Raw genomic sequence first — 27062 nt, forward strand, 5'->3', positions numbered from 1 at the left:
TGGCTATACTAGCTCCGTACTTCGGAGTTTGTATGCAAAACCACTTTAAATTGATAGCCATATGCTTGTAAGTAATTGCGCATGTGGTATGTATGGGAACTGAATTACCTCTCCCCCTTGCCTGAATGTGTGTTTGTTTGTGTGGGTATCACGCTGATAATATTCACCCTTGAGTTTGCAGCCTCAGAAGGAGATCCTACAGGAAATCAGGAGAGAAAACAATGATTATGCCTTGCTGTCATGCTCTCTTTCCTCAGTAGCCTCAACTCACATCTTTCTCATGTTCCTTTTCAATAGTGACATGGGGCCTCCATATTGCTTCAGTGTAAAAAAGGGAACTCAAGTTTCTTCAGCACTTACAAGGCACAGGTCTTCTGCTTCCTGTATGCTGGTTATAATCATACTTTATCTTATTTATTTATTTTTTGAGACAGGGTCTCACTCTGTCGCCCAGGCTGGAGTGCAGTGGCACAATCTCGGCTCACTGCAACCTCTACCTCCTGGGTTCAAGCAGATTCTCCTGCCTCAGCCTCCCGTGTAGCTGAAATTACAGGTGTGTGACACCACACCCGGCTGACTTTTATATTTTTAGTAGAGACGGGCTCTCACCATATTGGTCAGGCTCATCTTGAACTCCTGGCCTCAAGTGATCTGCCCACCTCAGCCTCCCAAAGTGCTGGGATTACGGGCGTGAGTCATGTCACCCAGCCTTAATCATGCTTTATATGTAACTACTAGTTGGCTGACTTTCTTTGAGACTGAAAAAAATTAACCTGAAGCCTTTACCGTCTACTATTAAAAGTCCAGTGCTTTCCCTGGGATTTTTGTGAATATCCAAATATGTTTTCCTGGTTGCCTTTGGCTCTTATTGTTTCTTCTGAACTCTTATTATCATTCTGGTCTCAAATACACGGCTCTTCTCTTCCCTGTACTCAATGCTGACCCAGTTGTGGAACTCAGAATTCCCAAAAACTATACCAACAAAGCACTACAAATAAAAGCCTTTATGAGGACGTGGAGAGGCAATGATGTTTTACAACACTGCAATGAAAACTAACATATAATCAAATGAAAACATCCCTGTTTTTAAGTTCTTCTGTTACTCAACACTGAGAAATAAATACTTGCTGAGAACTTCAACCTCTTGTCTAGTTTCTCAGTTTTATTTGTCTCCAATCTGCCTCTTCTCTCTGGTTCTCTATTTTCTATTCTGCTTTCAACTTTTCTTATACTCTTAAGCAGAAAATTTTAGCCCTTCTTCCCTTCTTAGCTCTAAACATAATTTTGCATTCCCAAAGGCTCATTAACATTTCCCTGAAACAAAGGGCCAGTTATTCCGGATATTGCCCATTAGCACTGTGAAACTGGCAGAGCCTCTGAAATCCCCGTCTTTTTTTCCCCTCCTTCCTGCCAGTCTCAGGGAGTTAGAAGGAGTAGCCCAAAGATTTATTTTCCTACTGACATAAACTCTGCCCTCTTCCTGAAGAAGAAGGAGCAGTTTTGATGACTTTTAATGGCATTTTTCTTGACCCAACACACAGAGACAAGAAAATTAACAGAGAGGGCACACACAAAACCCGAACCAGAACCCAGGGTGGGCCCAGTAATAACCCATTCATTGCCCATCATGCTGCTTTTCTAGAACAGATGGTAGCCAGATGAGCCTCCATTACTAGTCAATTAAGGAACCATATGGAAAAAGAGAGTGGAAGGAATGGAAAAATGGAAGACAAGAGAGGAAACATCAGTAATATTGAAATTGAATTTATGATTGAAGTTTTTCTCTTATTTATGTGGAGTTGGGAGAAGAGACTGTGAGGAATCAGGAGATGGAGTTGAACATTTGTTATCAATTCACTCCTGAATGCAACAGGGAAAATCCAGGAAAAAATAGGCTATCTCACAGTGTTGAATGTCTACTTATAGCAAGCCATTTGCAAAGCAGGTATCCAACAAAAATGATAAGCAGGTATTTATAAATTCTTATTCATCAAAATTATTCTTTGCTTCCTTCAACTCTTTGCATTGGCATTTACTTCCCCCTTTGCATCTGAAATTTCCAAAATGCTTCTTGGGAACTTCTAACAAGCAGCTCTTAAAAAATATATATATGTATATATATATATATACGTATATATACATATATATATTTGTTGCCTGACAGTATTTCCTTTCTACTAACTCTCCAATAAAATTAGAATTAAATGGATTTTGAACGTACAAAATGATGTACTGGTCTGATGATTTCAATTATAAAGTCACTCTGAAATTATATATTTTCATACCTCAGTGAAATCCACAATGCATTATGCCTAACTGGTAACTTTCTTGAAGTTCACTTTGTGCTGCACCCACCTCCCACCCCAGTAACTTAGTAACACCTTTGAAGCAAAGGCAATAAAATTCTGAATTGACCTGACCTGTGTGTGCCCGAATGTGAATGGGACAATGTGAATATCCAAATATGTTTTCCTGGTTATAGTGATAGCACATACATAGTTAAGCATTTGCTTGCTAAACTCCCAAACTACACCTAAGAGAACATATTCTTTAGCTGAGAAAGATGAACAAATACAGCAAGATCTATATGAGTGAGTAGTAATACCATGCCTTATTTATGTACTACCAAAAAGAGTAAATGTGAAAGTCTGTAATGGCAGCAGCAGAATTTAGTGATCTCTCAAACAGCCTACCTCTGCGTTTTTGAAGTACAGAAACAACAGTTTATTTATTTCAAGTTAGCTGTTTTTCCCTAAACTATGTTCTATGACTGTCTTCTACTTTATAAATGTACTGTTCATCTGCAGTAAACCCTTTTGTTTTTTTGTTTCTGTAGAATCAAGCTAAATATTTCCATTGCCTTCATTTAGATCAAGCCAAAAGAAACCAAGATTTTTTAAAAATAAAGACGATATTCCTACATGAGGCAGAAAAGTGAAAAATACCTCCTGTAAGCTATGTGGTAATAATAACTTGCTATTTTAACCTCGGATGCCATTTGCATTTCATAATGTAATTTCCCTGTTCTGAAAGGACAGTGATGAAATGATCTGACCTTTACATATTACTATTTGATTTCTCTCTCAGTGTTCACTGGAAGAATTCAGAAGAGCTAAATATACCTGGGTCTTTCTGTCTTTCTCTACCCAAAAATTGGTCGTCTGATTAGCCTCTGTATTCTCCCCTCAAGAAACAGTTGGCATGCTTCTCCCCTTCTGTTGTTGACGTACGGCCCCATTAGAGAATCCTGGAATGGAGAGCAGTTCTGTCTTTCCACCGGCAGGAATCTTGTGAATTAAAAAGTAACAAATGATTTTGGATTATTCGGGTCTTCATCTTGAACTCAAACAAACAAATCGCCCTTGCTAGCAAACCTGACTGGATAACTATTGTGTTGCCTCCTTTATGAACCATGACATGGATGCCAAAGGAGGGAGCAACGAAAACTTGGATTTGCACCGAAAAACTCCCTCCTCTGGCAACAGTTTTTTTTTTTTTTTTCTCTTCTCATCATGAAAAGACTAAGAGGAAAGGCTCTGTCTATGACAGTAACGCTAGGTAAGAACTAGAGCAAGAACAGCAACCACTTTCCTTCCTTATGGCTTGTTTTGAGGCCTGAAATTCAGAACTCAATTGTTTGGGTAGGATTCTGCCTATCCATTCATTTACAGAAATAATAAAAGATCTGTTTTTAATGGCAGAATTCAGACTAGAGGAAACTCTAAAGGGAAAGAAATTATTGTTGGATAAAATGAGAAAGGGGGTTAGAAGTCTGACTCTGAAGTCAGACAGCCCTGAGCTTTAAACCCAGCTCTGTTATAAATAAACCTTTCTGGACTCAGTTCTTTATCTGTGAAATAAGGATATTAAATATTCCTATCTCAGGTGACTCTTGTAAAAACTGATATAAAGTATTTATCCTGGTACCTGAGACATGGCATGCATTCATTACATTTTAACCACTATTTCTATTCTTAGCCTTATGGGTTATCTTTTTTCCTGGTCTAAATACAAAAGTACAGATAGACTTGAATTGAACGCATCACGCTTAAATTGAACACAATTTTATTCATCCTGCTCTATGTGTAAGGCTCTTATCCAGCACAGTATGAGGTGTGGTCATTGTCTTCAAGAAGTCCTCATTGCAAAAGACTCCTGGCATTTGGGAATTTAACATCTGCTGTGTCTCCTCTTCATTAATTACTCTGAAGCTCAGTGACATGGCAGCTTTTTCTGAGATATAAGTTTGAGTATTGTGCACCGTAAGGTCACAAGTTAGTCGTTCCAAGAAGAGAGACTTAATTCATAATGGCCTAGCCCTGGGCCTTGTCATTGTCTCTGAATGTGTGGTTATGACTGAATAAATCAATCCTCAAGTATATATACTAAAAAGGTGATTACAATGTGGGGATTTTTGAAGCTATGATGGATCATTTGTAATTTATAAAGTAAAAATTTTTGAACCTCAAAATTTTCCATCAGGAAAGATGTTAAGAGAAATTTACTTTCTGGTCTCACCCTCTTGCCTTTGGACAGCACAGCCATCTAAGCCAAGTAGGACAGATATAATTATCTTTTTTTGTTCTGAAGCTTTCTAAGGATGTACACTTCCCAACTACTGTTAGTAGTTCCTTCCAGCATCTTCTCACTCCTTACAGTCAAGATGCTCTTCCTTATGTCCAATTTAAACTTCATTTCCTTCTCAAGTTAAGATTGTCTCAGAGGGAGGACAAATCCATTATCTCTTCCTGTTTCTGATTAATAACACTTTGTACCTTGCGTACAGTAGATCCAATGTGAATTAAATCAGCAAATGGATCAAACATTTCATAAATCTGAAGACATTAATCAAACTGCTCCTTACTTTTATAAAGTTTAACTCAGGAATAAATATTATTAATTGCTAATGCATTTCTTCCTAGGACCCAATTTCTAGTATTAACCATATTCCCTAAATCTCTGAAACTTTTCTATGTTTAAATGTTACTAGAAATAATGATGTTTTATGATCTAACTGATGTAGTGACCCAATTACCACACATAGACTCTGAAGCTAATTATCTAGGTTCAAATCACAGCTCTATCACTTACTTGTTATATAACTTTGGGCAAGTTACTTAATTTTTTTATATCTCAGTTTACATATCTGTAAAATAGGGATAGTAATGATATATACTTCATATGGTTGCTTTATAGATTAAGTAGGTTAATCTTCATAAAGTGGTTAGAACAGTACCTGCTTTGTAGATGTGTTTAATTTCTGTTATCATTATCAAGGCTCCAGGATTATATTTCCAGCCTGAAGAGTCATGTGAATCTCTCTGTAATTTTGAATACCCTTGGTAATCTTACTGCTACAGATTATTTATTTATTTATTATTTTTGGAAGACTGTTTTGTTTAATTTTTTTTAACTTTTATTTTAAGTTCAGAGGAGTACATGTGAAAGTTTCTTACACAGCTAAACTTGTGTCCAGGGGGTTTGTTGTACAGATTATTTTCATCACCCAGGTGTTAAGCCTAGTACCCATTAGTTGTTTTTTCTGATCCTCTCCCTCCTGCCACCCTCCAGCCTCTGATAGGCTCCAGTGCATGTTGTCCTGCTCTATGTGTCCATGCATTTCATCGTTTAGCTGGCACTTATGACTGAAAACATGCCGTATTTGGTTTTCTGTTCCTGTGTTAGTTTGTTAAGGATAATGGCCTCTAGCTCAATCCATATCCTTGAAAGGACATGATCTCATTATTTTTTAAGGCTGCATAGTATTCCATGGTGTATATGTACCACATTTTCTTTATCCAGTCTATCATTGATGGGCATTTAGGTTGATTCCATGTCTTTGCTATTGTTACAGATTTCCTAATACTATTTTCCCTACTTGGAATATCAATTACCTTCCTACCTAGATTATTCTTCTCCTGCATATCTCAGCTCGATTGCACTTTCTCTGCTATGTCATGAGATCTCATCTTCAGGGTCACTGTGATCTCATATTCAGGACCTTTTTTGGTGCCATTAGTGGTCAATTATGACTTCAGGTAGATAGTTATCTTTTTGTAACTTACCTTCTCAGTGAGATTTTTGGATGTTCCTTAAAAAATAAAGTCAATCCTATAATTTTTAATAACCTTTCACAGTTCCTACCAAGTACCTTTGCTTTTTACAAAGTGCTTGATAAGCAGAAGTGAACAGATAAATAATATTTTTGTTTGTTTGATTATCTACAAACTTTGGTGTAAAAACTCTTCTTATCTCATCTACTATAATTTTATTGTTGATATTTACATATGAAGCACTGTATTAGTCCGTCCTCACCCTGCTATGAAGAAATATCTGACATTGGGTAATTTATAAGGAAAGGAATTTAATTGACTCACAGTTCCACATGGCTGGGGAGGCCTCAGGAAATGTACAATCATGGCAGAGGGCACCTCTTCACAGAGTGGCCGGAGAGAGAAATGTAAGCAGGGGAAATGCCAGATGCTTATAAAACCATCAGATCTCATGAGAACTCACTCACTATCATGCAAACAGCATGGAGGAAACTGCCCCTATGTTTCAGTCACTTCCCACTGGCTCCCATAGGGTTTATGGGAACTAAAATTCAAGGTGAGATTTGAGTGGGGACACAGAGCCAAACCATATTAAGCTCTCATAACAGTGCCTGGTTACAGTGTAAATGTTGAATAAATAGGATGATGATGATGATAATGATTGCTATAGACTGAATGTGTGTTCCCCACAAAAGTCACATGCCAAAACTTGAGCTCCGATATAACAATATTTGGAGGTGAGGTCTTTGGGAGGTTATTAGGTTGTGGGGGCAAAACCCTCATAAATGAGCCCTTAGGAAAGAGGCTCCAGTAAACTCCCTCACCACTTTCCACCATGTAAGCACACCATGTGAAGGCTGTCTTTGAACCAAGCAGTAGCCCCTCAACAGACACAGAATCTGTCAGTGCCTTGATCTTGGATTTCCCATCCTCCAGAACTGAGAGATAAATGTCTCTTGTTTATAAGCTTTCCAGTCTGTGATACTCTGTTATATCAGCTGAAATGGACTGATGATGAAGATGATGATGATGATGATGATGATAAAGGAGAATACTATGCTTTAAAATGACCAGTTTTTTCCCCAAGTACCTACTCAGGGTCAGGGAACTATGCTAAAATATTTGTACACATTATCTCATTTAGCCTTCGATAACCTAAGAAGAAAATATCATTTATTTCCATTTTAAAGAGAAATTCAGGCTTTGAGTGGCATAGTGTAATCATAAATCCTGGGTTTCCTAGGACAGTGTTGTTTTACACTTGTTGTCCATGGGTAATTATTAATAGTGCCCATTTTCATTCTCGAAGGTGTATGTTTTGTCAAGGACTTGCAAAGTCACTCTAGAGTTAATTAATGCCAACAGAACAGATCTTGTAAGTGGAGGAGCTGTAACTTAAAAAGAAGTGAGAAGTCAATCTGAGAACCCTAACCCTTAGGCTAAGCCCTTGTAAAGCAACACATTTTATTTCCTCCTCATATAAAGGGAGTATCACAAAATATGACATTTAGAGAGGTATGGAAGGACCATATACCGATTGAAATTTTGTTTAAGTTTAAGTGGTAACGTGGTTCTGCTCCTTCTCAGAGTAAGAAACAAGATAAAATTATCAGGAGGGAAGAGGGGGAAATTATTTTGATTTTTATTGTCAGTTCTCACAAAGAAATTTCACAATTAAAAATAATATGAATTTCAACTGCATGATGAAAACCTCAATAGCAAACAAAAATATTATATTTATTATATCTGAATATGCATAATGTGAGTTAATGTTACCCCTGGTGTCTTGGCATTAAAGAGGGAGAAATTCATTATAAGCCTGAGAGATAAATATGAAATAAAAAATACTAGCACTTAACAATTATATTATTGTACATTTTACACATAACTTACACCAGAGCATATAATCATATATATCTCTTGACACTCATAGCTCTGTGAAACAGGTAAAGCAGAAATTCTTGTTTTCATTTTACATGAAACTGAGAATCAAAGAGATTAAGTAAATCACAAGATTTATACTTGAGAGTATAAATTAGGATACAACATCATCCTGACATCTTAAAGTGATTTAAAATTGTTCAAATATAGCCTAACAGAAACATGTTCAAGGGAAAGGTACTTAAGAGTAAAACCAAAACTATACACTCCAGATCAAGAGTGTCTGGATTTAAAAGATTGTTGGTGTATACTGCCCACTGGACACTGATTTTAACTGTTAGATTAATTATTAAAACTACAAAATATTAACGTCATCTTGCCTCGTTAACACAGATGTTACACAAGCAGAGAATGGAGTTAGAGTTGTTGATTTCACATCTTGGGCTACAAATTATTAGGCGTCACTGTCAGATCAAGCAAAATGCTTTTCAAATGCGGAAGATCAGTGTAGGCAACACAAACGCTGTCTCTGCACACCTTGGCCACTTTTTCTACCTAGTTCATATCAACTCCCAAATTCAGGAAATTGCTGATTCTGGGAAAACGTATGAAATAACTCCAGCTTCTTCTTTCTCCTTATTCTGTTTTCTAATCTCTGTCCATAAGCAAACCTGTTCTCTCATGCAACCATTCATTCACATTCTGATATAAAAAGAGTACCTGAAGACTAGCATTATGTTTTTCTCTCTCAAGGTTAGCTACATTTCTGCAGGAATCAAAGCTGAATACATCAAGTTCTAATAATGACATTTCAAGGAGATAGCTTTCCAGTTATTCTGAAACCCCCTTCTGCAGGTGCTCACTAGTTATTGTACAGATAGGGTCCCATATTTTGTTTCACCAACTAAGCTCCACTCAGTGAAATTGAACAGGTTAAGTTTATTGAAAAAGAATAAAGGCAATTGCTTTATTTGAGTTTTGGCTCATATCTCTGTCCATTTTGCAGAACTAAAGGTGATGTATAACTCCTTTACAATGTGGAACAGCAGAACAGTGACTATGCAAACACATAATTCATCAAGTTAAATTTATGTCTGGTAACAGTGATTTTGAACACAATAGAACAGATGCCATCCTGTAAAATCCTGAAAGTCATTCGTTTCCACAGTTTCAGAGAACCACGTTATGAAATTCCTTCCAAACTTTATGCAACATAGCTTGTGGTGTATGTTGTTTACGTAGCGATGTTTACGTAGGTATAAGAGGCAGACACAAATAACCCACCAAGGACTGAATCCATTTTTCCAGTTTTGTGAATATATCCTACTCTCCAAATTTTTTATCCCGTCTTCCTCTCATTCCCAACTTCAACACTTCTAAAGATCAGTTCTCCCCACATGAAGACAGAAGTTTTCAGTTGGCCAATATTAACCTTTGTCGTGAATCTTCTTTTTCTCTTCTCATTGGCCTCTCAATAGTTGGCTTGGGATTTTTATTTCCCCAATTTTTTCTTTAGGACATGCTAAATGGGGGCAGGGGAGGAGGGCAGGGAAGAGACAGAGAGGTGGTGATGTCAGTGGTAAGAAAATTTCACCACCATTTAATGTGGTAGTTGATATACCACATTTACTGGTTGTAACAAATTACTGTGTGAATGTGGAGATTTCAGACAAAAGTTGACATTTTAAAACATATCATGTAGCAACAAGGATAAAATTATGTATACATGAGGTATATGTATAATTTTGTATACATACAAAATGACTAGACAGATAATGGATGTGGATAGATATATATTACATGCACATATATTTGTGGATTAGACATAATTTTAACTTTTTACTTTTATGTTTAGGTCTTTGGTTACCTTTTAAAATATAACTATTCTTATTTAAAAATCCCTACAGATTTGCTAAAAAGCCCCTTTTCATATGCTACCTTTTATTTTTGATTTTTCTTCTTTTTAAATGTCATTCACTTTGTAATACTCAATCAAATTATTCTTTAACAATTTATTACCTGTATCTAGAAATATTGACAGTCCATGTGCCAGTAAGATGATATTTGGAAAATGAAAAGTAGTGATTATTTTTTAAAGCAGACTATATATACATATATATATATTTGTATATATATACTGTGCACATACTCACACACGTATTTTATATATATATATATATATATATACTGTACACATACACATACATGCATTGATATTTGTCATGAAGTGATTCTGTGTTTGTGAAACTGGCTATGCCATGTGATGAAGCTGTTTCTATGGAAACAGCTCATGATTCATGGTCAACATAAAAAAATTACAGATTAAAGTATAAGGTAGACTTGATGAAGAAACTATTAATTTCTGAATTTAAAAATGTAAATGCTATATTTACTAACAATTTTTATGACTCAAAAATTTCTAGTGAATGTTACTATTCAGTCCCTAAAATATGCTGGGAGTGATAATAGAGAATATAAAGAATATAATTCTAAGCTTCCTAAAGCTTACATAGTAGGGGGATAAAGGCAAGGTTAGGAAGACCTTTATATGTATAATTCCTAAATTATATTGGGTCTTTTGTCTTTTATGAGTCTTGATTTCCTAATATGCCCCAGATATTCTTTCTCCAGTATAATTCTCTCTGGTAAGACTGCAGAAAAGACTCCATAGAAAAAATACGATTTGAAGTAGACCTAGAGGCATTTGGGTGGGAGAGGGTTTGCAGGTGGCAGGAGGTAGAAATAATGGCCACTGACATGAGAAAATGTTCTAGACACAGGTGGGATTCCAAATGAATGCCATTGAACTGTCTCCATGGAGACAACAAAGCTATTTCCCTTGACTAGAAAATTGTGTATCATTCCCTTGAAAATAATAAATCTTAAGAAAAAATATCTCCGTGAGTCATGGAGGGCTAGAGTGGGCAGAGATCCTGAGCTTTCGACAAATCTGTTTCTCTGTTTTCAGGAAAGATACCAAATAAACCCTATCATTCAAATGGGATTCACTCTTAGCAACTTCTCTGATTAATCCATTTAGCAACAAGAGTCAAGGCATCTAACCTCTAATTTTTCCTGATATATCTGAAGACCTTTCATCCATACTCTTTTCAGTAGAGGTAGGGAAAGAACAGCTGATTGCTAACAGCTACCTAAGGGCCCTCTTCTATTTGAATCTATTTCTCTAGCTGTTTCTCTGTCTTTCTCTAAACAAAATAGTATAATCTATGAATAAGACTGCTTAAATAGATTTCCTCTTTCCAGGAGACCAACTTGTAGGGGACAGGGCTCTCTTGAATTCTTGTTTAGAATCATACCCAACAGTCCATTCAAATGTTTTCATTCTTGTGCAAAGGTCCTGAGAGTCACTGTTCAATTTCCTGGCAGGTAAGCTTCATTTCTCAAGGCATGCTGTCAGCCTCATTTGCCCTGCCTGTTATATCCGGTCTCATTTCATCACCAAATACACTTTCTACAAGAACTCACACTGCTTTCATGCAATCTCACATGGAAACACAATGTTCCAGAAGGACTCTGAATCACTTTAGCGATACAGTGGAGAAGAGACCAGATGCTGTGTAAGTAAGTTTCCCACACATCTATTTCCCCTACCTATAAGGTTTTATAAAGGCATCTAAAACAGAACACAAAGATCACGCCTCTGGAAGGATTGAAAAGTATGCTCTAAATACTGTCAGAGTCTAGGTCCTCCTAGATAAAAAGCTATATTACTAGGGATAATTAAAGTTGACTCTATTCCATTCTGTCTTTGCCCAGCACCCTTTCTCCCTATCTCTAACCAACGCATTTCACTCGCTACATTTATGGGCTTCAGGATCTATCTCTGTAGAGCTCACCTTATTTGTGAACAGACTTGGAAGAAATAGTTCATTGATGTCAATATTCAATATTCTAACTCAATTCTTCCCCAAGTGCCTTATAACATATACTTATAATATACTCTAATTTTTTTTTCTGAAAATGTGTCCACTTCAGCAGTGAAAGAGATGGTGTGGTGCTCCTGGCCCTGGGTTCCCTCCCTAGGCACATGCAGCCCCGATGTCAATCACTTAATATGGAACCATAGATGGGGATGCAGGGCTCATTTCTTCTCTAACCCCTGTCATCCAAAGAGTCACTAAATTCCTCTGATTTGCTTCTGAATATCATTTTTCTGTCTATTCCTATGGAAAGTACTAGTTTAGGCATCTATCACCTCTCATCTGGACCTTGAAACACTCTTAGCTTCCTAACACTGTCCTCAGTTTTAGCCTCCTCTACTTCATCCTCCACATAGCTGCAAGAACCTAAAATACAAAACACAGTTGCCTTTAAACACTTTGGCAGATGTTCTGCATTTCAGGATTAGGGTCCATTTCCTCAGCATAGATATTCCAGCATCACTTCTTTATCTGTTTGCATGTGAGTGTGTAGTACAAATTCTCTTTTTAAAATGAAAGTGGAGGACACGTACATGTAAGATTTTTTTCAAGCCAAGAGTTCAAAGGGGTATATAAAAGACAGTAAATATTCCTCTGCAGTGCACTTCTGGTCCTTGTTCCACTTCCAAGATGAATAACTATTACTCATTTTCTTTTGTGTATCCTTTCAGAAATTGTCAGTGCATATACAAACAAATATATGTTTATAGAAAGGCTCCTTTTTACACAATGAGAGCATTCAATGACATTGTCCTACAACTTGCTTTTAGCATGCAGTCTGATCTTTTGACAATCCTCCCTGTGCCTTTTAAGTTTTCACAATAGGAATTATCTGTAGTTCCCAGAACACTTCATGCTGTTTTCAGGCACACCTCCCAGTGCATATGCCCTTTCTTCTGTGTGGAAATGTATATAGGCTGCAAATGAGAAGAACTTCTACACAATTGCTAACTACTATTCTTTTCTAAGATTCATTTCAGGCATTAACCCTTCATCATGTCTTAGAAACTACCAACTGGTGCTCCCATAGGATCCTATACATACATGTCTCTATCATAGCACCTACCACATAGACCAAGATAACTATGGATGTTTCAAATCCACAGTTCTTCTTCCAAAAATATGCTTTTCAAAAAAGACATTCCTCTAAAAAGAAAAATCTTCCCTTCATGATTAGAAACTTTAAATTGTTTTGTCTGTTTTTTGAAAAAGACTATAAGCTCTACAAGAACAGAGACCATATCTAGTTGCCTGTTTTTTTTTTTGTATTTTCTTTTCTGCTTGAGTAGTTGGATCAATGCTATTGGAAAATTATCCTTTATTCTCAAATTCACAATGCAACAACAGATTTTATTGGGGATGTGAGAGACAGGGAAAGATACATTGGTTCACTTAGCAGAAGAGTAGTAATGAAGACTCTGAGGACTCTAAAAGGGGTAACTGGGCTCACTAAAGATAAAAAATGCATCTTTCACTTTTTTCTTGTGGCCAGCCTTTTTTATAAGATTTCACCACTGATATGAATTAATCGTAAACATTTTCTTAAGCATATCTGTCAAGTAGTGAATAATAGATTGTTAAATGCTACTATTAACGTCTTTCCCTTTCAATAGATAGAAGTCAAGGAACTTCATGAAATGCTTGATCTACTGAAAACAGAAGTATTTTGGGAAAAGGAATTTCAGTGCTCATATGGTTTATGGATGAACTATGTACTAACATTTAGTCAACTATAAACATCTACTAATTCTTCCTCCTATGATTTTCAAGTATGCTTATGTCATTTGAGCCCCCTCACTGAAACCTAAGCCAACTGGAAACATTTAAACCATTCATTTCTCTTTTGAAATGTTTTACTTTCCTTGATAATGCAAGATTTCATTTGTGTATGAGTGTTTTGAAGGTGCTATGAAGTATTTGGGGGCCTGCCAAGGCAAAAATCATCAGAAACTTAAAGAATGGATATTAAGTGATATTCAGCTAAGACAAACACCCTGGTTTTATCCCTCATTTCTCAGTCACCTCATGGAAGGATTTTAGGCAGGTTGTGTAAATCCTTTGGGATACTCAGATCTTCAAAAATAATACTTTCCTTCTGTTTCACAACAAGTGTTAAAAAAAATTATTACTTCAGTTGTGGTGGAGCAGTGTTCCCAGTTTAAATACAATGGACAGCTCCACATAGAAATAATTCCAATTTAGTCTTGGCTCTAATGTTCAATACAATATAAACCAGGCATTAGGCCAGTTTCATTTTGAAGATCATTGCTTCTTGTTGCTGTCTTTGTGAATGTGTTTAAGGAAGAAAAAGTTGGATGAGGATGCCGTGACTAATTAAAATAATGATTCAAGAGGCCCTAGATTGCACACAATCAGTACTTCAATGTTCCCAGGAGGCTACATCATTTGCACTCAGTGGGAACTCAATAAATTCTTGTGATTGACTCACCTACCAGGAGAATATGGTATTTAAGACAATCTAGCAAGGGAGTAAGATGGAGACAAAGTTTTTTTATTTTGAGGGAGTCTAAAATCTTTAATATCTAAGCTTTTATTATAGGATATTTGAACTGGAAAAGGGTTTAGCAATTATGTAATTTAGCTTCATTTTACAAAGGAGAAACCTACAGAAGCCAAATTACTCACTCAAAGTCCTAGGCTATTTTTTACTAGTCTAGTAGTTAGGAGCCAGACCCTGGAGACAGGCTGCCTGGTTTCAAATTTTGACTCTGCCATTCACTAGCTGTGTAACTTCTGAGTAAGGTATTTAACCTAACAACATTTCCCGCTCTCTCAGCCTCAGTTTTTCAATCTGTAATGGTGGGGAAGGGTAAGAATTGTATAGCATTAAGTAAAGGATTAAATCGCTATTAATGTAAAGCACTGATAACCATACCTCACATATGGAAAATGTTCAGTAAGTTACTATTTATTTTCATTGTATTTCACACCATAATACCCAGTCTGATTCTGCAATCCTAAAATCCCAGGCTTTCAAATGTAAACTCAAACTTTAAAACAATCTAGATAGGCTTGCTTTAATGTGGCTTAGAGTAAAAAAAACAAAAAACAAAAAACAACAACAACAACAAAAAACGAATATATATATGCTATCTCCAAACAGACAGGCAAAGGGAAGATTTTCCTTCCCCAGCCTCTCCAGACGTTATAAAATTGTAACCCAGAACCTAAGAGAAAAACTTGTGTGATTACTCATATAAGAATAAAATGTATTTACATGCTAGCTAATACCTGTTTCTGCTTTTAAGTGGTACTCACCTATTTGTTCTGTTTGCAAAGGAAATTCTATTATAACCTCAGAGAACTTACTGACAGCATCAAGAGTATGTTTAGGCTATTTTACAAAGTTATTGCTAGCTCCTCAGTGGTGCAAAAACAGTTTGCAATGTTCTTTATTCTGAAGAAAAAAGGCATAGGTGTCCCCATAAAGCAACAGGATAGTATTGTGGAGTTACTGTACTTGGAAATGTTTTCATTGCCATCATTTGAGATTGGTTGATTCACAGGTATTAATACGGAAAAGAAGACCATTTATTAGTTTAGGTCAAGCCCCATCTCCAGGCTCCTGCCTTTATCCTGTTGCTTATCATCATCATCAATTATGGAATTAACTTTCCCTTTAGAGAACAGCTACCTGCAACTTAAATAATAACATTCCTAAAGAAATTTTAATGGAAAAAAAAAGTTCATTTCTTTTTTTCTTTACTTTTCTTTCTTTTTTTTTTTTTTAAGACTGTTTTGCTCTATCACATAGGCTGGAGCATAGTGGCACGATCTTGGCTCACTGCAACCTCCAGCCTCCCGGGTTCAAGTGATTCTCATGCCTCAGCTTCCAGAGTAGCTGGGACTATAGGCACGCACCATCACACCCAGCTAATTTGTATACTTTTGGTAGACATGGGGTTTCACCATGTTGGCCAGGCTAGTCTTAAACTCCTGGCCTCAAGTGATACACTCGCCTTGGCCTCCCAAAATGCTGGGATTACTGGTTGGGGCCACTGCACCCAGCCAATTTCTTAATTAAGCTAGAACTTAGGATAATGTACTACCTTGATATTCAAAGTGCAATCTATATACCAGCAATCAGCATTGCCCAGGAAAAATGCAGAATGTCAGGCCCCATCCCACACCTCTGATTTGGAATTTGCATTTTAATAAGATCCCAGAGTGATTCACCTATGTGTTAAAGATTGAGAAGCACTGACCTAGAGAAATTCATGTGGGGGCTGGGAATCTGACAAGCAGTTACTGTTTTGAGTCACCACAGTGATAGTAATGAGATATAATTGAAGTATGTACCAGAAACTTCCAGAGTCTAATATTAAAATAACCACAACAACAGAAACAGTGAATTTTAAGTGGATATTTGGTAAATTAAGTTTGTCTTTCATTAAGCATTATTTATAAAATTGGCTCATTTTCATTTTTGTCATCGTTGTTCACTGTAATGTCTGTAAGAACATTCACTGTTATACTCATTCATGCATGAAGGAAGGAAAGACAATGAATCCATGATAGCTATCTCATATTGGGAACAGCTTGGATTGAGTCCTGCATTGAGTCAGGACTCATTTGATGTAAGGTCTTCTAGGGGTGGCCATTTGGACCATCGTGTCTTCAGATTAGGTACAGAGAGCTGCCTGGTTGGAACTCCTACTTGGTAATCAGGATCCACCTCTTGAATAAAAAGGAACAGCTAGTCACTGGAATTTGAAATACAAGAGTTCAACTACTTGTTAGAAGGTAGTTAATATCATGTTTCCCCAAACTACTGTTCGAAGAGAAAATTTGCCTACTACTGTCTGTGTTTTACTGGCTTTATAGTAGCAGATGTTAGTGGTTATGTTAAGGACAATTTCTGGGAGCTCTTGTCTCCATTTACTCCAACTGCGTCCTGTTCATCTTTAGTCAGTCCTCTTTGTGCGTGTGTGTGTATGTGTGTGTGTGTCTGTGGCTTGGCAGAAACAGTTAAAAGACAAGGTTTGAAGGTTATAATATATAAATGGAAATCATGGTGGTTTTTTAAGATGATAGTTTAGAAAATGGTAACAGTATGTAGTTGCTATCACACAAACAGTATATCCCATGATGCCAAAAGAACAATCCTTTCTAATTTAATCAATAATATTATTGCCTGAAAAGTCTTGTTCTCAAGTAGATATGTTTATCTGCATCGGAATTATTCTTCACAAGTTTTGCATTCACTGCTTAGAACCAATGATTTTTGATTGTAGAGATTCTTTACTATGTAAAGATTGCTTTTGTTTCTTAATTTGTGAAAAATTAAGAAAACACTTAATTTTTCACAAATTAAGAAATCAGAAAATACTCTTGATACGATGTTAGTCTGTAAAGCAGACAATGTGTAAACCAATCAGGGATTATATTTTACTTGGGGAAGCAATGGAAAAGAACAAAAATGAATGGAACCTAGTTCTCAAATCTACTAATTTAATGCACAATTATGTCATTTTCCCAGCCATGGAATGGGTAATAATGGTAATAAATAAAAACATAAATATAAGCAATGTTTTAGAAATTGATTCAACTTGCATTTTCTTAAAAACTATTTTTATGATATTATTGTCCATTCTCTTTGTTATATTCTTGTCATTTAATGTTGATGAAAATTTTCTATTAAATTACTCAAGTTACTGCCTATCAGGGTACCGAAACATGCTTAATACAAAAAGCAATAAGCAATAAGTCTTATTTTCCATGGACTTCCTACCCTATTTATATTAGCTAAATATCACAACATATAATAAACAATTCTCTTTTGGGGGTGCGGGCTAACCATCTGAGTTGTGTTTATACAGAACCCTAAATTTTAAAAACATTACTCTTTATTTCCATTTTTCTTGGAGTTATTTCCAATCTATTTATTTCAATGTTTTGTCATAGATGACAGAAGATAAAATAAACTTTGGGTTCTGTTGATAGTGCTCATTAAAAGGAGAAACAAGAAAGAACAAGTAAATCAAGGTTTATTATTTTTCAACTTTGAGTGGTTTCTATTTTCTAATCATGTCTTTAACATTGTTGTGGAAAGGTAATGGGGATTGTAGTAGAACAGGTATTTTCAAAGGCTTATCAGCTGGGTGAATACTTTTGAAAAATCAAGTGCATATACACGTGTTGCTGTGAGTAAACAGACTGTATTATTTAATCATTAGGAAGAAATGTCCAGTGGCATTTCAATTAAAGTCAATCCTTGTTCTGAGCTTATGTATGAATTCAGTTGAACAACTAATTATACAGAACTTTTTGTTATGGTGGTTGTTGATTGCAGCAACTTCCCTATTTAATTGAGTTTAAAAAAAAACTGAAAAGGGGTATGTCAATATAGCCAACAGAATTATATATTTTTTAAAATTCTGAAAAGCATGACACTCTACACGGCAAGGTAGAACAAAGGCTGCATTTGCTTTTTGAGCTTTTTAAATCTTCTATTTTATCAATTATCTGTGGATGCTTACAAGATACCAAAGGAAATGATTGAAAAGGAAAAATATTATCATTATTAATCTACATGATACAACTTGTTAAACTAATTCATTGTCTAATATTGTCCAGTTGCATTTGTGTAGATTAGGCACATATTATTACATTCCTCAGAGTGTTTCTAAATAATATGTTTTGGGTTACTTTGTGGTGTTAACATGTATGTAAACAGAATATAATAAGTCAGTTTGCCAAATGAGAAATATTCATTGTGTATTACGTTTTTAAAATTGAGTTTCTTTTTCCAGCACGACAATCAGAGACATTTACAAATAGTATTTTAAATACGTTATTTGAAGCAGGAGCCGCTACAACTACAAAATACAGAAATTAAATAGTCACACTTTTTATTCTATTCCTATTCAATAAGCTATAGACATATTTATTTCGACCCTAACATAACCTAAAAAGGAAAAGAAAAGAATTCTTAAACCATAGTATATTAAAATAAAACGACACAGTAGGAATGAAATGAAAGACAATTCAATAGCCTTTATAGCCATAGAGTGATACAATCTCAAATGGTTTTACTCTTTAAATTATTCAGGATTTATAAATTTCTGCCGCCATAACATTTTTTCACAAGTGGAATAAAAATGGCATTTTGCTCACGTAGATCTAGCTGTTCCCTGGGTGGTTGATTCTAGAAAAGCAACAGGCTTTTCCGTCTTACGAGAAGCAACAGTTAGAAACTCTAAGTAGAAAACTCCTACACACAGTGGACGGAACCAGCCAACAGAGAAAGTGGCAGCTATTTCAGTTCATTTTGCAATAGCTTCCAAAAAGAGAGGGAAGAAATATATAAAAGAATGTTGACCTCTTTGAAATGAAAGGACTGTGCTGTGTTACTGTCGCCCCCTCTCCCTTCCAACGTCCCTTAAATTATCAGGATTTTTAGGCATGCTTAGGTTTCTAGAGTAAGGTGAAGCAATATGACTTGATTTATTCTGTTTCAACTTAAATTTGCAAGATGCAGTAAGACAAATTCATAACCTCCCGCAAGAGAACAATACAAGCCTACCCAGGCTCGGGCACTTTTCCTACTAGCAAACATGGACTGTTGTCTTAGCCTGTTGCTCCTGCCACCCGGTGTGCCTGAACCTGGAGAGAGAGGACACTTTGAAACCCAGACTGTGCTCTCGGTGGCAGGGCCTTGGTGCATCCGGGCTCGCGGACTGCGAGGGCCATGGGGATTGCCAGCACCGCGCCTGGGGAGGTGATGGCTGCCGACCACCGGTCCGGGGACCCTAGTGCAGGCCGCCCGGCTGCCAGCAGATGGTGCCCTCCTCATCCAAACACGCAGGGAAACCCAGCTAAAGTAACGCTCAGACTCCGCCCCAGCAGATCCACGGCGCAACAGTCACTCGTCCTTCCCAAAATAGTGACGAGCACGTTTCCCCTGGAACACCGCAGTAGCCCGTGTGTGTCGAAATTACAAACCAGGGGCGACCGGGTGTGTGTGCCGGAGCGGGGAGCGCGTGCGGAGTGGGACCTCAGGGGCCAGGGGCGAGGTGACCGCCAATGAAACGCAGAGGGCAAAGGGACCGGTCCATTTCCCATCTGCGTAAGCCGAACCGCCGGGCCCCTCGGGAGGCCACTCACCATATTCACTTCGGAGACCATGTCTATGCTGGCGACATCGATCCGCATCCCAACGTCGACGGGGGGCCCTGCCGGGGAGGTGGGCTACATTAGGAACAGATTCTCTCAGTGACAGCAGGCTGGGGAGGGTCTGGGGGCTTCCCAGCCCTTACTCCATTCTTAACGGGCTCCCTCCCTGCTCCCCCCACCACCCCTTTCAGGGGACTGCCTGGGAAAACAGGTGTGGGCACACGCGTGATGCAGTGACTATGCAGAGGGTGTGTCGGCCCGGGAGAAGGTCGCCTCCGCCTGAGGATTCATCCACCTGAGACTGGGGACCCGGGGTGTGTGTGTGTGTGTGTGTGTGTGTGTGTGTGTGTGTCCAGGGTATAGTGCACGCTTACGAAAATGACATGCCTTTTTTTTTTTTTTGACATTTATCTTTGACAGAAAAGGAGAACTAAGGATGGGTTACAGGTTGAAAAAAGATGAAGCGTTACCTCCGAAGTCCGGCCGCAAGCGAATGTCATATCCTTTGAGCAATCTGTCCACTGTCTCTTTCACGTATGACATGTTGCTGGGTTCATTGGTGCTAAGGGGAAGAAGTAGGGACCGTATTCAAAATGAGCACAAACTGTGAGCACATATAAAAAGATACAGGCACACCTACCCCCAAACAACAAGATACATGATCCAGCAGACACGTAAAAAGAAACATACCAAGAAAAAAAAAGAGAGAGAGAGAAAGAGAGAGATTCAACAACAGCAGCTCACCTGTGTGCACAACAGACCATGGTAATCATCACAGGGAAAGAGAGAAGCCCCAGACTCTCTCGATTTTGTACTGTCCACATTACTAACTCTGATTAAAAGAATTGTCTTTTCTGCGAAGATTCAAGGAATGCAACTTAGTCGGCTGCTGGGCAGTAATTCCCGAATGGACCTGCGCATGCGCAGAGCGCGCTCACTACCAAAAGACACCTTGTGCCTTGCAAACAATATTCCTAGTGGAACAGGCAACAGATTTCAATCCCTCTAAAGTTCCTATTTGGGGTGCTCCATGTCCTCCGGGTAGTCAGAGACAAGCTGCTGTTTCCACGCAGGGGATCCTACGAGCATGTGTAAACGGAGTTTCCTTCATGCATTGGAGGTTGCTATGTTGATTTCATTTCTGCCCTCAACCTGATTTTGTTTTTTTTACTGGGCGCTCAGTGATCTGGCTAAGGCTGCCTGTGATTGGCATCTTTCGTTGACAGTCAGGGAGGTCCTAGAACGGGGACTCTGGAGGCGGGTCTGTTGTTCTCTTGTTGCCTGTGGCGGGCACCGGGAGGATGTGATCAGCGGGGGTTGTGGGTGGGGGTGACTGGGAGCAGGGAAGAATGGAGAGAGAGGGAACAGGAGAGTTACTAAAGGTACAGAGGAAACTCAGGACGTATTTGAGAACTCCAAAAATTAGGTGCCCTTGGGAGGCATCCTAGGACATCTGGCTTGGTGTAGACTTCTGTAGGAGGCAGAGTAGGAGGGGCAAGCCAACTTTTCTTCCACCCCACTTTTCTTCCCTCCCCTTGTGGTTTTTCATCCAGGTTGGGAAATGAGGGAAACAAAGGATCCAGCAGCAGTTCTGGGCAGGCAATCTTTTTTTCTAGGGCCATCCACTGCAAGCCCCACTTTTCCTCCAGGTTGTGATAAGAAAAATCTCCTTCTTAAATTGACAGCATTTAAGGTGGTATTTGTGACCCCTAGCAGAACTCTGAAACATCCAGACAGTTTAACCTCTGTTCGCCAGTAGGTTGGGATTCTGCAGGAGCAAGTATTGTTTGAATTAAATCAAATTCAGTAACTTCGATTCTACAAATGTCATTGAGCACATGTTAGGCAGAAGGCCCTGGACTAGGTGTTTGTTCTTTTGTTAAATAGTATATATTAAATTTTGTTGTGGGCATTCTGGGACTTATAACTGATTCAAAAAGGGTTCTTGACCTAGAGAAATTCACATCTAATGGGAGAGGGACACACACAAGTGTAAGTAAAGCGAATTGTAATCCCTACTCCTATTATAGTCTGCTGCTTACTTTTATGAGGGAAAGAGGAGACAGCTTAAAAATTAGCTTCTAACTAGGATGGAAGTGTCTCAAGGTCAAGAAACTTATACATATTCTTAGTATTTCCCTACACAGGAGTTACCAAACAAAAAAACGTAATAGAAAAATTTATTCCATTACAATAATAACAAAAAATTCTAATGTACCTAGGAATAACTGGGGGAAAAATATGCACAAGAAATTTAGAGTGAAGGTACATAACATTATTTAAATACACAAAATATGACCTAGATAAATGGAAAATGTACCATATGGGTAATTGGGAAGACTCAACATTGTAAGGATGTCAATTCTATCCAATGTAAGAAATATAACCAATTTGAATCAAAATTCCTACATTCTAAATGGAAATGAATAAACTAATTCCAAAATTCAAATAGAAGAATGAGGGGGTAAATAAAAGCCAAGAAAACCTGGAAGAAGAAGAAGAAAAAAAGAGAAGGAATATGGGGGCATTTGCCTTTGAGATATCAAGACATTATTGTGCTATATAGAAACTGAATCAGTTTGTCTTTGGCATGGAATTCATGTAGGGATAAAAAGCAAAATAATACGAGCAAATAGAGAGCACAGAAATACTCCTCTATTTTAAGAGAAGTAGGAAAAGATGAGCTACTCAATAAATGCTGCAAGACAATTTATTATCCATAAGGGAAAAAAGTAGATCTTTACATCATTACATACATGAAAATATATTACAGGTAGATACGTAACTTTAATACAAAAAACAAAACTTTCAAAACTTTAAACTATATAGGAGAATATCTTTATGACTGTGATAAAAGGAAAGATCTAAAGATGAACAAAGTTATAAATGATAAAAAAGATTATTGCGATAACTATGTTAAAATGTAACCTTCTTTAAATCCAAAGCTTCTTCTGAAAAGTCAAGTTATACATAGAAAGAACATGTTTTCAGCAAATTTAACCATCAGAGGGTTTGTATAAAGAAATTACCAGAAAAAAAACTTCCAGAAGTAAATAAGAAAAGATCAAAAGCCACTCTAAATAAGGAATTGCAAATTAAAGGAAGTGTACACTATTTTAAACTCATCAGATATGCAAAACTTAAGAATATTAAAAATTGGCTTTTAAAACTCCATATATTTTCAGTAGACATATAAATTGATCTAAACACTTTGTACCACTCTTTGGACATACTAGTAAAGTCAAAGATGCCCATGCTCTTTGGCCCAGAATTTCTACCACTCAGAATATACCCTAGTGATAAACTCATGCAGTCTAAGAATGTTTATGGCAGTGTTGTTTTTAGTAGTGCAAAACTGGCAACAATTTTTATTAATTGGAAATAAATAGGAATATAATCACACAATGTAATACAACAGTCAAAATAGTTGAATGTCTACATGCTTCTACACTGACAAATCCCAGAAGTAAAACACTGAGCAAAAACGAAACAAGAGCAAGGTGCAGAATGATATAATGAGCCATGATAACATAAATTTTAAAACATTTAAGTGTAAAACCCAGAAGATATATTATGTACATATACACCATATATATATATGGTATATATACCATATATACACATATACACCATATATATGTATATATACCATATATACATATATATATACACATATACATATATATGGTGTATATGTATGTGTCGGGGTGTGTGTTTGTGTGTGTATGTATATATATATACACATACACAGAATAGAGAACAAAAATAGGAAGGATACCACACTTTAGGGTTCAAATGAATCTACAATATTTTATCAAAAAAATTTCATTCCAATTAGCCACAACATGATATGTGGGTGTTCATCATTCTACTCTCCATATATTTCCAGATATTTGAAATATTTTACAAAAAGCTGATCAAAGCTGATAACGAAGTGACCAATTAGGAGATACATTTGCAATTTATATTTTAAAATGTTTATGCCAATCAATGAGAGAAATAAATGTCTAATAAATAATGAGCAAACAATTGTAACAAGCATTTCACCAAAGAATCCCTAATATTTGATAGCAGAGTAGGGTGACTGTAGTCAGTAACTTAATTGTACATTTTAAAATAACATAAAGAGTGTATGTGGATTGTTTGTAATTTCAAGGATAAATGCTTAAGGGGATGGATACCTCATTCTTTATGATGTGCTTATTTCACATTACATATCTATATCAAAACATCTCATGTACCCCATAAACATACACACCTAGTATGTACCTGCAAAATTTTTTAAAAAATAGAAATTATTTTAAAAAATAATTAAGTGACCAATAAATATATTGTAAAGTTTCAAGCTCAGTAGTAATCAAATGAATACAATTTTAAAAATAGATATGAAGTACCATTTTCACTTGTTGGTTTGCTAGTTTAAAATGGTTTAACCTTAAGTATCATGGAAGCTGTGGAAAAATACAATTTCATATACTTTGGGGACAGTATAAATTGCCACAATTTATTTTAAGGATGATTTGTAATACTAATAGTAATATAATATGTTATTGGATGCATGTATTGGTGGCATTTGCCTTCTGTTCAATTGATCAGTTTTTCTGATTTAACCTAATATGATATAATTTTATTATAATCACTCATTGTTAGTAAAGTATGAATTTTGATAAGGCAGCAACACCATTATTGCTTTTCAAGATATTTACATATCCTTTGTTATGTTTACATACTTTATTTTCTAGCTTAAATATAGCATTAATTTAATACAATCTAAAAATCTCATGCTATTTTTATATTGCATTAAATATTCTAATTAACTTAAGAAGTCATTTTAACCTGTGTTAATAGGAATGGTACCACTTCACTTTTTGCATATCAATTTATCCTCTAGGGATATATTATTTTCTTTAAAAAAAAATTCTTGTGTTTCAGGTTATATTAATAGCCAGCTATTTAATATACTTTAGCTATATGAAAATGCATTTTTCACTTTGCATTTTTCAGCTCTTCTTATTTATATATTATAGCATGGACCTTTGAGGATAAAACTTATATCATGTAATAAGCCAAGTATATTTTTACCTCTTTTTATTTTTACTTCCTGTTATGTAACAATTTTCATATTATATTTAAAAATTCATATTGCAATTTTTTCTGGGTTTATACTTATTGGAATGTCTTCTCAAATTATTATTTATGATATTTTTACTGTTTGATAAATTGTGGTGATAATAAGGATATTCATTGCTCCTTTCAGGTATAATTCTAGCCAAATAAATATGATATTTTGTTTCAAAATATACACTCTATCTTACTAATAAAGAGATGTTCTAAGCCATTACTTTTATTAAAATGTTACCATTGCATTAATAAGAATAGTTAACATTTTAATAGGCTTATTTATCAGCACTATTTTAAACACTTGACATATCTAGTGTTCATAATATCTTAAGAGGAAGGGATATATAATTAGTTCTGTTTTAAAGATGAAGACACTTAAACACAGAAAGTAACTTATCCAAGGTCAAACAAAAAATGAGAGACAAAATTCAAATTCAAATAGTCTAATGACAGTTTACATTCTTTTCTAGTACGTTACTAATTATGAAAAATGTTGCCAGCATAAAATATATTTTAACCTCTACTGAGATAATTAAATGCTTTTGCAACTTCTCCTGTATAATTAAATGCATTTAGGGTTTAACGTATGTTATTAGTGATTTATATTTTAGAAGAAGCCCAAATTACATAAAGAATTTGTATTTGAGTACAGAAGACCATGCTATCCAAGTAGAATCTTATGAAGGATACTCTGCAAATCCTGATTTGCAGTGTTGTGCCCTCTAGTTGGTCCCTGTAATGCTGTGGGTCAGGAAAAGTCACAGAGAATGAGGACTATTAAGCCTGTTACCAGTAATATATTGTTTGTAGAGCATCATTTAAAAAGTGTTGCCATTTATATCTGTGTTAATGTGTTTTTACATATTTTATAGTAAAATAGATTTTACTGTTTACTGTTGTTGTTTAGTAGAAACTATAATTTTTACCTTCTTTTATAAAATAAATATTTAGTGCCTGATATTAACTGGAGAACAAAACAAACAACCCGGTGATTATCTGGTGAACACTTTCCAGCTGAACATATAACCTTTGCGCTAATTCATTTATTCGTGAGTGTATTTAAAAACATTTTTAGAACTATGCAACAATAAGTGATACAAACTGTTGGGGCAAGGGCACCCAAATCACCAATATATAATAAAAAATGCTAGAAACGTGAAAAGGACTTTTTATTTATTTATTTATTTATTTTTACACTAAGGTCTCACTATGTTGCCTAAGCTGATCTCAAACTTCCTGAATTCAAGAGATCCTCCCACCTCGGCCTTCAGAGTAGCTGCCATTGCGGCCAGCAAAAACATTTTTTCTTGCCTTGGAATATCAGGGAAGACACCTCAATAGAGTTGAAACTTTCTGCTAGATCTTGAAATTCACCAAGTTGAGAATTTGGGAGGAGTTAGAACAGGTGGAAAGCACAAGTAAAGGCTTTGAGTTTTAAAGTTGATGGCATTACAAAAAAAAACGGAAGTAGTAAAGGCAGAATTGAACAAAATTATGTTTGCAGTGGTGAGAGGAGAGGGGATAATGAGAAGAGGATAGGAATGGAGTAAGATGGTGAGAGGTATGTTTCCAATTTATAGCTAAGCAAGACAAGATTAGCCAAAGAAATCTGGGGATTTGTTTGCGAAAAAAACTTCTTTTACTCTGCCTCATGTTAAATACATATTCTTCATTAATTAACTGAGATAAGATCATTGCTAATCTGTCATTTTTATTTTGTTGTCATTAAAATTATTTTAAAATAGATTTAAAGAAAAATTTAGAAAAACCTGGACTGAGAATATGACATAGTGACAGTAATTAATTAAGAAATAATCTAATTACTTTCTGTGGAAAAAAAATTCAAGTTTATAAAACTATCCTCTCCCTGAAATGCAAATCGAAATCACAATACAATACCGCCTTACTCCTGCAAGAATGGCCATAATCA

At 36.2% G+C, this 27062-nt stretch overlaps 1 protein-coding gene across 3 annotated transcripts in view; it reads right to left on the bottom strand.

The window, feature by feature from the left end:
• The window catches only part of GABRB1 (gamma-aminobutyric acid type A receptor subunit beta1), a 436422-nt gene that overhangs the window by 377879 nt on the left and 31481 nt on the right, over positions 1–27062 (bottom strand). For 2 of the 3 annotated variants that reach the window (XM_054683169.2, XM_016951795.4), the window contains 2 exons: positions 20482–20573; positions 20003–20070 (listed from right to left, as the gene is read on the bottom strand). In XM_054683169.2, the coding sequence (XP_054539144.1) occupies positions 20003–20070; positions 20482–20554 (141 nt within the window). In that variant the 5' untranslated portion in view covers positions 20555–20573. Of the gene's footprint in view, positions 1–20002; positions 20071–20481; positions 20574–20755; positions 20930–27062 lie in introns of those variants that run through there. The other variant, XM_001154620.6, reaches the window with a different exon arrangement.

This window comes from Pan troglodytes, chromosome 3 (assembly GCF_028858775.2).
Source record: "Pan troglodytes isolate AG18354 chromosome 3, NHGRI_mPanTro3-v2.0_pri, whole genome shotgun sequence".
Lineage (NCBI taxonomy): Eukaryota > Metazoa > Chordata > Mammalia > Primates > Hominidae > Pan > Pan troglodytes.